A 12,230-nucleotide genomic window follows, 5' to 3' on the forward strand; every position below is an offset into this window, starting at 1 on the left:
CCTGCAGTATAACTGGATAGTTTCTATTATGGAAAATAGTCTTTCTTCATGTCATACTCTTTCAAAGTCTTCACAGGACATTTTTAGACAGCTGGTTTTTCACAGTTACCATTCAGCGGCATAGGAAAACTTGCATTTGAATGGGAATCTGAAGGCTTTTTTTCTTGCCTTCATTTTGCTTTTACACCTGTGTGATATCTTGGATCACTTTCTGGGCCTTCATTCTCCCATCTGTAAAGTGAGGGGGTTTGACTAGACAGTCTCCAAGGTCCCTTTCCACTTGCAGTTTCTCTGAATCAGTGGATCACTGGTTGTTATGTTCACGTCATGTTCGCTTGCTACATTGCTTTGTTTAACCACGTCCCAGACCATGTTTTGCTCTGTTTTTTAAATTGAAGTAGAGTTGATGTACAATGTGCCAGTCTCTGCTGTGTAGCAGAGTGACTCAGTTATACACACATATGCATTCTTTTTTCATATTCTTTTCCATTATGGTTTATCACAGGATATTGAATATAGTTCCCTGTGCTATACAGTAGGACCTTGTTGTTTATCCATTCTAAATGTAACCATTTGCATCTACCAACCCCAAACTCCCAGTCCCTCCCTCTCCCTCCCCCTCCCTCCCCCTCTCCCCCCACCTTGGCAACCACAACTCTGTTCTCTATGGCTATGAGTCATCTCAGTCCATTTTTTAAAGCAAATTACTTTGGTCAGAGGCTCATTATTCTCAGTCATCCGCTCCTTTGAAAAGTTTTGCCTTTTCAACCACAGAGACACGTGGAAAGCATTCCCCGTGGACCACATCTCTACCCTAGCTCAAAAAAATACGAAATAATGGCAGAAAATTGTTATCGTCTGTTTAGTTCATCTGACACGGCTGCTGGTTATCTTGCTGTGTTCCTGGCAATCGCGAAAGGTGTGTTAAGAATAGTCTTGATGTTGTGTTGTTTTGCTCAACTAGGTTGAGCAGAATCCTGGGAAAATAAGCATGATGTCAGGTTCTGAAAAAGAGCAAGGTGGCAACAGAAGGGTATTTGCTTCTTTGATATAGGTTGTAGATGGCTGATGCCCTAGACTAGTATTCTTCTTTAGGCTGCCTGAATCCCTTGTCTTCCCTTAGTCCTCAGTCTCTTGCTTGCATGCATTTCCTTAAGCAGTTTTGAAACCTACCACGTGGACTTTCACGTGTAGTGATTCATACAGTGTTAACTGAAGCCAAAGTGAAAAATGGGCTTGATCCTTCACGGCTGACGTGTGTCATACTCTTCCAAAATATTTTGTTCTACACACATAGAGTAAAACATTTCAAGAACTTAATATCTTTGGAAAGAGGATGAGTGTAGGAGTGTGGAGGCTGTGTAGTCTTTTGGGGTATTCACTGCTAGTTACCCCTGAATTCATAACCACTCAGGTTACTTTCAAGGCAAGCATATGCTGTGTAACCCAAAGAGCTGCACCCGCAAACACAGGTTGTGTTCAGCTGGTGAAGAATTGGGTGGATTTGTTTTGGTCCAGGTGAGAAGAGTTCCGGGGTCAAGCGGTCACCTTCATAAAACCGAAGACGGTGACTGGGAGTGGAGTGACGACGAGATGGATGAAAAAAGTGAAGAAGGGAAAGCTGCGTTTTCGCAAGAAAAGGTAAAATGACATTGATGATGATTTTCTAACGTGTCAATTTTATTTTTGTGTTTTTGCGGGCGTGTGTGTACTAATGAATATGTAATTGTTTTACAGTCACGAAGAGTAAAAGAAGAAAATCCAGAGGTGAGTGGTGGTTATTTATTTAGTTCTTTGCCTCGTCTCCCCCCCAGCCTCCTCCCACAAGTATCAGTCTGATCTCTTTGGGGAAGAACCTTCAAAATTTTGTTCTCGTGGTATAGAAAAAAAAGAAAAGGCACATAGGCTTTGCAGGTCTTGATACTGTCTGAGTTACTTTGGAGCTGTGTATATTGGGGCAGATTACTCTCTGAGCCTCAGTTTCCTCCTCTGTCAAATGGGGGTGATCACAATACTTATAAAATTGCTGTGAGGATTGATAAAATCACATACATGAAGCACTCAGTGGGGTTCTTAGCCCAAATTAGTTACTCACTTCATCTTAATTCTTAGGATTACTGTCACTTAGAGAACATACTAGGCATACGGGAAAATGTCTCCTAGATTTTTAGTTTACCATAAAGCAAGATATTAACATGGTTAGGAACTCTAGGCTGAATTTGTTGGTTTTGATTTTTAAATCTTTCGGGTAACTTAGTAGGCAAGGAACAGTCTTTCATCAGCCTCCCTTTGAGAACTGGTCATCTTTTGATTAACTTTACTTCCTCCACTGGTTAATTATTCTAATGACTAATGATGACTGTAGTTCAAAGGACTTCCTCATTCTCCTAGAGGAAGTTTAAGCATATTTAAATAGCTCCAAGTATTTTACAAATCTAGTGTTTAATGTGTACTTTGATAAATTCTCTTTAAGAAAACAGAAGACTTCGGGCTACAGATGATATCCATCCCAACTTTCTTTTTAAATTTCCTTTTAATTAAATGGAGTAAATCTTATCATTCTGCTTTAAGTGGCAATAACCAGCTGCACCATCTAAGAAGAGAGCATCAGAGCTACAAGCCATTCTTCCCCCGTCATTCTCCCCCACCCCGGCTCTGGTCTCTTTTCATTCTCATGCCTCCTTGATGGGCCTTTCCTAGGGATTTTTCAGTCTGCCTGCCTCCTACTGGTAACTCTCCTTCAGATCCTGTTTCCTCCTATATTTATCATATGAATTAATCTCTCTATTTCGTACATCAAATATGACCTTTGATCAAGAAGTTAGAAGGATGGTGGTGTGCTCCACAGTAGGACATGTTGGCTACACACATATCCTGCTGGATCTTTGCAATGATCTTAACCCATTATCATGAACTCTGCCATCTTCTTGCCCACTGTTTTATCTAGAGTGAAGTGCAGATCAAGGTTTTTCATCTATGTCTAAGAGTGACTCTAACTAAAAGTGTCAGTTCTCCTTAGAAATAGAACAAAATAACATGATTCAAGTAGCGTCATTGACTCAAAAATCATTCGTTATTGGTTCACTACAGGACATTTTCGTTGGAAGATACGCACTGGAATTCTGCCTTACTAGCATAGGCTGATGGGTGTAGGTCTTTCCTCATGAGGATTTGTTAAGTTTATTTTGAGAATATCTTACTCTGTACTCGTTGCAGTTGCTCTGATAACTGATCTGTTATTTGGATAATAGCAGTATCTTTCTGGAAAACGTATTTTCTTCGTAGACAGGAAAAAGTAGTGTATAGCACGCTGTCAGTTGTTCATCAAACATCCCTGTCAACCTTCTTGAGTGGAATTTGAAAGTCTTAGGCACCTTACTGTATCTAGACTCACTTGATTTCCCAGTGGCATATGTCTGTTCCCATACTGGCTTATAATTAAGGAAGCATATAGATAAGCTTCTTATTTCTGTGGAAGGATACATTAGTTTGAATGTAAACACTCCCCCCAAACTTTAGCAATCACCAGCTCTATCTGCTATTACACAGCTTCCCACGCCATTTTATTGTTTTTGGTTTTTTTGGGGTATTTTTCGCAAGGCTGACGTTTCAGCATCCTGAGCTGTGTTCAGAATCTCTTCAGTGTTGGTTCCTGTGTCCTTTCAGCTTTTCATTAAAGTAGCTCCCTGATTTACCCGTCACACCAAGTCACTTTTTGGATGTGAAGCAAAAAATATTTTTTAATCTATTATAAAGGGAATTAAAATGGTTGAATATGTAAATATTCAACAAACAAAGTATATAAATTATATAAACATAAATTATATATATAAATAAATATATATAAAATATAAATTATATATATAAAATGTGTGTACTGTGTGCACTGTTTTAGTAGATGTTGGGGATACATCGGTGAGAAAAACAGAGTGCGATCCCTGTCCTTGTGGGGCTTCCATTCCAATGGGAGTAGATAAACAATATCCAATAGCCTTCATAAGTAAGTAAGTTATGTGGTTTGTTACAATGGAATAGGAGTAATGGAAAAAAATAGAATAGGGTAGAGGGTGAGGTAGTATGGTAGGGGTTTATAATTTTAAAAGGGTTGGTCTGGATAGGCCTTACTGAGAGGCACATAAAGACTTGTAAAAGGGCTTCCCTGGTGGCACAGTGGTTGAGAGTCCGCCTGCCGATGCAGGGGACATAGGTTCGTGCCCTGGTCCGGGAAGATCCCATATGAGCCATGGCCGCTCAGCGGCCATGAGCCTGTGCTCCGCAACGGGAGAGGCCACAACAGTGAGAGGCCTGCGTACAGCCAAAAAAAAAAAAGACTTGTGAAAAGGTATGGGAGAATTAAATAGAAATAACTCTGAAGGACCACTTTTATCCTGCTACCGTTCTTACCCCTGTGACTGTCCTATCTTTCCAGAGGTTATAAGTTTGCAATGTTTTCTTCCAGACCTTTCCTGCTCGTTCACATACAAATATGTACATAAAGAAGTCTAGCATATCATTTTAAAAATATAAATGAGATTATAAAAACTATAAAATTTTGCATCTTGCCTTATATCTTGGAAATCTTTCCACAGTAGTTGCTGTAGATCTACCTCTTTATTTTTAACTGCTGAGGAGTATTACCTGTCAAAATGGTTTATTTAACCATTTCTTTCTTCTTGAGCATTTAGGTTGCTATTGCCAACTGTATTCCATTAACATTTTTTGTGTATGCACTTTGAGGGGCGCACATATAAATAAAGCATAGGTACATAGAACTGTGATTGACGGAATCTGCTGATTTGGGATTTTTATAGCTGTTATCCAAAGCTGTGTCATGTTAAATATCTTATCATTGTATTTGTCTGTTCGACCTCAAAGCTGGAAAAAGAAGGCTGTATACAGTCTCAGACAGTGTACCTTATACCTTTAAACATCTTTTAAAGGGAAAAGATGTACTAAATGGCACATTGAAATGCCAGTGTGTTTACTTCGTAATAAGCTTTTCAGTAATATGTGTCATTTAAATTGCAGTTGAGATATTTACTTGACTATAAGCCACTAGGTGACTGGGGATAGTATTTTTTTCATGTCCATGTTCCCTTAGCATCTAGTAGACATGCTATATGTATTTGTTGGTGACATGGAAACCTATGCACTGAAAATCAGACTCTAAACAAGTGCCTGAATAGGTCTGTCATATTTATAAGTAGGTAAGAAGTGGGGGAAGGATCAGAAGACGTTTTATAATCGAGCTGAAGTTCAGAAAAAGTAGTCTTAGTAGTTCCACACTTAAGAGTGAGATGCTGCAATAAAGAAGGGGCATTTTAGAAATGCTTATTTTGTGAGGGGCTATTTGGCTTCCTGGAAGTATAGGCAGAATGTCCAGGTATTACAGCACTAGTTGGAGAAGACTGAGAAGGCAAGGGTCGGGTATTTGCCAGAGGGACCTTGGGTAGATGTACCTGGTACAGGACTGTATTTGGAGATGAGAAATTCCGGTGTAAAATGTCAAGTTCCAGAGTTACACCACTTGTCTAATGAGATTCGTAGCCAAACTTAGTGAGAAATTGGGCCTAGTGTGTTCTTAACCTGGTTTTTAAGAAATAGCCTTGCAAAGTATTTGTCACCTACTAGTAATTATTGGTTTGTAATAAGTAAATAATTCATGCTAATTTCATTTATTTAGTATCTTATTCCACTTGGATGGTGGAAGCCAGTGGAGACTAAAGGTTAATAATATAACAATAATAATGAAGTTAGTTAATTGGACAAATGTTTAATCTGGGTCTGATTTCCCATGGAGCTGCGTTAGGCACTGTGGCATTGTGGGAATTATACAAAAGCACAGAAGAGGGCCTTCTCTCCAGAAGCTGCTCATCTCTTTGGGGGTAGGGCTCGGGAGTGGTATTTGCAAGGACAAATACCAAATAAGTGGTATTTCTTAGGTAGGGTTTCCTAGTTGATACAACATCCTAGCTTATATAAAACCTTTCAACTATTATCTCATCATTGATTTTTTTTTTTTTGCTTTATAAAAAATTTTCATTGTTGTGGTTTGATCTTCTTTTTGACCAGTGATTTTGGAATCCTTTTGTCAGTCTCCAAAATAATCAGTACACGTCTTATAATTCTTTAAGCAATTTTTATACCTTAATTTTTTATATAAAAGTAAAACTGACTTTATTTTTTATTCTTTTTAAATTTATTTATTTATTTATTTATGGCTGCATTGGGTCTTCGTTGCTGCATGCGGACTTTCTCTAGTTGCAGCGAGCAGGGGCTACTCTTTGTTGCGGTGCGTGGGCTTCTCATTGAGGTGTCTTCTCCTGTTGCAGATCACAGGCTATAGGTGCGTGGGCTTCAGCAGTTGTGGCTCATGTGCTCAGTAGTTGTGGCTCGCGGGCTCTAGAGCGCAGGCTCAGTAGTTGTGATGCACGGGCTTAGTTGCTGCCTGGCATGTGGGAACTTCCCGGACCAGGGCTCGAACCTGTGTCCCCTTCATTGGCAGGCAGATTCTTAACCACTGCACCACCAGGGAAGCCCTGACTTTATGTTTCAATTCACACTTTCTTTTGGTTTCATTTAAGTGAGGAGGACATTTTCCAAGGCTTCTATTAAGGAACCACTCGGTTTATAGTAGCCCTTCTGTTAGGGGTCATGAAAACATGGTTTGCAATCCTGGCTCCACATCAGAAAAACCAAAAGCTTTAAAAATGAGGATCCCTAGACCCAGCAAATCAAATTGTGATTTGGTGGTTTGGGGCGATGTCCAAGGCAACTCTGATTTTTAAAAAATCTGTTCATGTGATTCTGATACGTGACTAGGATGAAGGACCCACTGACTAGGAAAACCGCACTAGTCGCTCTGAATCCAGAAGTCCAGACTGGAATCCAGGAAGATTGAGTGCTGCAGATACCTGAAGATTTGTTTGAAATATCTGCCTATCAGAAGTCTAAAAAAAAAAAAGCACCCCCCCCAAAACAAGCAAACAAACAAACAAAAAACAACTAAGATATTTCAGAAATCCCTTGGAAAAGTTGTCCTTATTTAATCAAGTGTAATGGTGCCAGGTGGGAAGGTTTGATGACAGAAGCCCTGTAGGGCCCATGACAGGTATATTGAAGAATTTTGTTGTAGGTCTAGGCTAGGTTAATTGTTTCCCAACTGTGATATTTTGTTCTGAGGAGAAAATCCATTTGGTGTGGATTTAGGTTGAGTGAATTTTACCAGAGCTTAGACACAGTGTGAAAGCTAAATTCATTGCTTATGTTACTCAGTGCTATTGCTGGATGATTGTTAAAACTGCCTTTAGCTTTTTGAAATTATTTCTGATGACATTGTGTTTTCCAGACGCCTGTCAGCTCTCATGTTGTCTTATACCCATTTGTAGTTGGAGGCAAAGATTTGATTTCTCCCTCCAAATTGATTGTACTGGATCACAGACGGCTTTTGCTTGATGCTTTTATGATGTCACTTTCTAAAAGGTGTTCTTATTACAGGTGACTGGCTTTCCAACTAGTTGTTGTTAAACTTAGAATCTCCTGTATTTCTGAAAATAAACCTTTTGTTTTGGAGTAATTTTAGGTTTACAGAAAATTTGCAAAGATAGTGTACTCTGTAGGGTTCCCGTACATTCTTCATCCATGCTCTTTTACCGTTAATTTCTTTCGTAGCCCTGACGTGTTTGTCACAACTAAAAAACCATCAGTTTTACTATCATTATTATTATCAGTTTTAAACCGTTACTATCCGCTACATCTCAGATTGTATTTGTATTTCATTAGTTTGTCCACTAGCATCCTTTTTCTGTCCCAGGATCTAATCCAGGATAACACAGTGCATTTAGCTACAGTATTTTTAAAAACAGAAAATGAGAAGATTAGATAGAGCACTATGAAAAATTAGAAAGTGGATGTTGTCCCTTTTTTGTCTCTATTCCAAGGTGCTTTCCTCTTTCACTCAGTCCCAGAGGCCTGTCTCCAGGGCCGTGTCCAACATTAATCTGTTATTCTTCTCTTCCCCTGCTATCAAAACACCCATTCTCTCAAGTATCCTTCTTAATAGCAAACTGTTTAAAATTTTTAAAAATTCCAATAGACAAATTTATATTATACTGTTAATGAATGACAGCTGCTTAATGTGTTAGGTTTCTTGTAAGTTTTTACATTTAAAAATGCATGCCCAGAAGTCATGCCCTAAACTGATAGAATGGGGTCCATAATGGTGAAATTTGGCAGACTACAGTTGGTTGTCAAGGAAGATGTTTTGTGCAGGGAACCTCCCTCTCCAGCACTCCTGTGCATCTCTGCACATTTCCTGCCCCAGTGGGAGCCGGAGACTGGTTTGTTCCTCACGTTCAGGGTTACATCTACACAGTGAGGTTGCACGGTAATAGCTCTCTGTGCCCCTAACTGTCTGGGAGTAAGGGACAGGGCATGAGATGGGCCTCCCCAGGGGAAAGAGAAGTTGTCACCTCTAGTAAATGCCATTAAGAATTTTACATATTACAAACCTTCTTTGACTAAAGGTAGGATATTCTGTAGGTGATGTGATGTGGCTTTTGGTAGTATCTCAAACCTTAATTAAGAATGAACTTGTTAACAAAATGGAAACAGACTTACAGACATAGAAAACATATTTACAGTTACCAAAGGGGAAAGGGGGGTTATAAATGAGGAGTTCGGGATTAGCAGATACACACTACTATACATAAAATAGGTAAACAACGAGGTGCTACTGTATAGCACAGGGAACTATATTCAATATCCTATAATAAACCATAATGGAAAAGAATATGAAAAAAAAATATATGTATAACTGACTCACTTTGCTGTACACCAGAAACTAACACAACATTGTAAATCAACTATACTTCAATAAAAAATAAAAAGAAAAAAATGTAAGTTTTAAAAAAAAACAAAAGGTGGTGGAATCAGTCTGAAAAATTCTTTACAAGAGATCATTTGGGATAGACCAAGGCCCTCCGGCTGGTTAATGAACACAGGTTGTTTGTTCTTCTAACATAGTCATTTCCCCCCAACATTTTAATATGAAAAACTTCCAAAATATTGCAACATTAAAAACATTTTATAGTGAACATCCACCCAGCAATCACCTGGATTCTGCCATTACTATACTTCATCTCATGCACAGCCATCTATTCATCTATCGGTCTATCTTTGTTTTTGGATGCAGTTCAAAGGAAACTGCAGACGTGGGTATACTTCCCCTTATTTCTTCATTACTAACAGTTATTTTCGCGGAAGCAGAGAGAGTAAGAATTTTACGCTCTTAAAGTTTAGAAAACTCTTGCCACAAAGAGTTTCTGATGACTTCTGATAATTTTAGAATCGATAGTAAGTTTAGGGAATTATATATTTTTCATTCTTTGTCAATGTTGTTTCTCTTTTAGTTTGCCTTTCAAGTTTTGTTCCAGGGCAGAGTTCACAAAAGTAGGGATTGAGGCAGAAGTATTTTGGATATCACATGAGGGTCAGGTTTCCAGCTTGGAGAGAAAAATATAACCTATTACTCTAGCTTTTCTTTTGGGGAAAATGTTTTTTAAAAATCCAGCTACCCTTACATATTTTTGAAATCCAGTGCTGTGAATAAATTGTTCAAAGTAATGATTAAAGGGGCAGGTTGTGCTAATCCTAACATCCTTTCATTAGGGGGCCCTTAACTTGAGATGAAGTTGTGTGACAAGAAAAAAATGGTCGTAGGGCATCTTTCTGTTATCAGGTTTAAAATATCAAATAGTCCCTGCCTTTTCACTTTAGCATGGTGGTTCTCTAAAAGCCTAAGGATCACCTGGGGCACTTATTAAAGATACAGATTCTCTTCTGTCTCCATGAAATTCTGAATCGTAGGCTGGATGGTGCCCCGGAATCTATAACGTGTGTCGTAGGTGATCCCAATGCAAGTAGTCAAAGGACCACACTCTGGGAAATGGTGCTTTAAAATTACTTAGATTATTTAAGATTTTTGTCTCTGATAACTGAGACTTACTGTAACCACACTGAGCTTCACGTCTTATTTTGGTGTTCTTACGTGCTGTAACGGTGGCTCTGTTAACAGATCGCAGTGAACGCCAGCAGCATACCCAAGCAGATACAGTCCCTGTCTGTGCAGGACCCTCAGGTACGTTTCTCTGCCTGTCATTTACGTTGTAGACAGATTTTTTTTCTTTTAACAAAACCTGACATTTTAGAAAGATAGACAATATCAGGGTGGTGCTTCCAAAGCAGGGGCTTGTAAACACTCTTTTTTAATAAGTATGGAGAAAAGAGGACTGTCACTATTGACTGTGATTTTCAGGGCCTCCAACCTTTAAATGATAGGTTCAAGAGCAAGAATTGATTACCAGACTGCTTCTGAAATTGCTGGTACTGGGTGAAATGAGAAAAGGAAAGAAAATGACTCACCATTCTGCTAGATTCCAGCCACAAAACATTATAATTAATTGATACTTTTCTTTTTTGCTCCTGGTTGGATTTCTAGACTGTTTTTATAATTCTTTTATCACTGAATTTTATGGGCCAATTTATCTCTACAGCTCGCCTTGTAAAAATAATAGTCCAGTGACTGTGAATGAATTCATATTAAAAGTTATATGACAGAACACGTGTGCCACGAGTTGTGTCGGGTGCTGATGAAGGATGCTGAGCTATCCAGGGCAGGGGCTGTGGACATAGAACTAGAGTGCAGGCCCCCGTTCTGGTTTTGCTGTGTAATTAATAGGCAAGCCCTTCAGCTCTCAAAGTGGTTATACTTTCAAGTATCACCAGCCGGAGGATCACATCTTCCCTCCAAAGCTGCATATTCCATTTAAATTTATTTCTATTCTACCTGATCTGTATTTCATGAAACAGCTGTATGCAGAGGAGATAGAGTGATGGGATTTCATGATTGCAGGTTAGACATCTAGTCCTTGACCCTTATCTTTTATACCTGAGGAAGCAAAGATTTGCAGAGGTGAAGTGGCTCAGCCAAGGTTGCACAACTACTTAGAGGCAGAGCCTTTACATTGTATTGGGCAACTCAGTAAAACACCTTGAAGTAAACTGTAGGGATTGGTTGAATGATAAAAGGAAAGGTAGGGATAACAACAGGTCACAAGGCAAAGAGTAAAGGAAACAGGAAAAGGGATAAGGATACCTAGTAGTAAATAACATGGTATAGTTTGACTCATTTTCATATACATTATTTTGTTCTCCCAGGAAACTTTTGAGGCAGGTATTATCCCCATTTTGTAAATGAGAAAACAAGTCCGGAGAATGACTTGCCCACAGTCGCATAGCTGGTCAGTGGCAGAGCCAAGTCTTGACCTAAAATCCGTTATTTTTTACTCCAATAGGAATGTCTCATGTCCAGGAATTGGTAGGAGTAGGGAGAGGCTGTGTAGCAGAGGCAGTCATAACTGATGATCTGTGTTCAAGGAAATAGACTCTAGGGGAGAAAGGCGAGAAAGGTAAACTGTGGCCTCACCTACTAGGTTCCTCCATCCTCTGCACCATGAGGTTTAAAGTGCGCAGCCTTTGTGCATCACCCAGGCCCAGTTGGCACAGTCCGCGGCTCGGCTTGCAAGGTGCCCCTCTAGATGGCTTTCCTTTGGACTTAACTGCTGCTTATACCAGTTGTTCCTAGGGCCCGTCCTCCTACGGAGGCTTTCTATATGAAACATTTGAATCCACAGTTGTGATGGGAAGTAGACACCATTCTAGTGTTCACACAGAGGTCTCATGTGGACAAATAAGACCTGCATGTGTAAAGAGCTAGCTTTGAAATTTCCAGGAAGAAAGGGCTCTATGAGTCAAGGGCTATCAGGATTTTATGCATGTATTTCCCGAGTTTATAACAGTTTGCTGTTTTGTTTTTAAAGGGCTTACTCAATGCTAGTGAAGACTACAGAGAAGCTTCTTGTGCCGTGAACCTAGTTTTAAGATTAAGGTAAATAATACTGTTTATTTTGCATCACTTTCCCTACGTATAGTACAATATTCTGATCTCCTTCCTTAGCTTTTCATGATATTAGCATAAAATAAAATTGTTACCTTGTTTGATCTCCCCAAATAGCCTGTGGGTGCTGTATTCCCAGGACTAATTGCTCTCTTTTAGTTGCTTCCCCAAGAAGAATAAGAAAGAAAAGCACCATGTGAGTGTATTTGCAGGCTCAGTGTACCCTTCATTAAGTTTTTTTTTCCTTGCCTTTTCTTCCTTGGGTTTTTCTTTC

At 39.3% G+C, this 12,230-nt stretch overlaps 1 protein-coding gene across 2 annotated transcripts in view; it reads left to right on the top strand.

Moving 5' to 3' along the window:
- The window catches only part of STK39 (serine/threonine kinase 39), a 307,207-nt gene that overhangs the window by 183,635 nt on the left and 111,342 nt on the right, over nt 1–12,230 (top strand). For both annotated transcript variants that reach the window (XM_029224873.1, XM_029224874.1), the window contains exons 11-14: nt 1,519–1,641; nt 1,738–1,767; nt 10,076–10,138; nt 11,880–11,947. In XM_029224873.1, the coding sequence (XP_029080706.1) occupies nt 1,519–1,641; nt 1,738–1,767; nt 10,076–10,138; nt 11,880–11,947 (284 nt within the window). The remainder of the gene's footprint in view (nt 1–1,518; nt 1,642–1,737; nt 1,768–10,075; nt 10,139–11,879; nt 11,948–12,230) is intronic.

The sequence above is a fragment of the Monodon monoceros genome, unplaced genomic scaffold, assembly GCF_005190385.1.
Source record: "Monodon monoceros isolate NGI ecotype Baffin Bay Population unplaced genomic scaffold, NGI_Narwhal_1 Super_Scaffold_16, whole genome shotgun sequence".
Taxonomy (NCBI): domain Eukaryota; kingdom Metazoa; phylum Chordata; class Mammalia; order Artiodactyla; family Monodontidae; genus Monodon; species Monodon monoceros.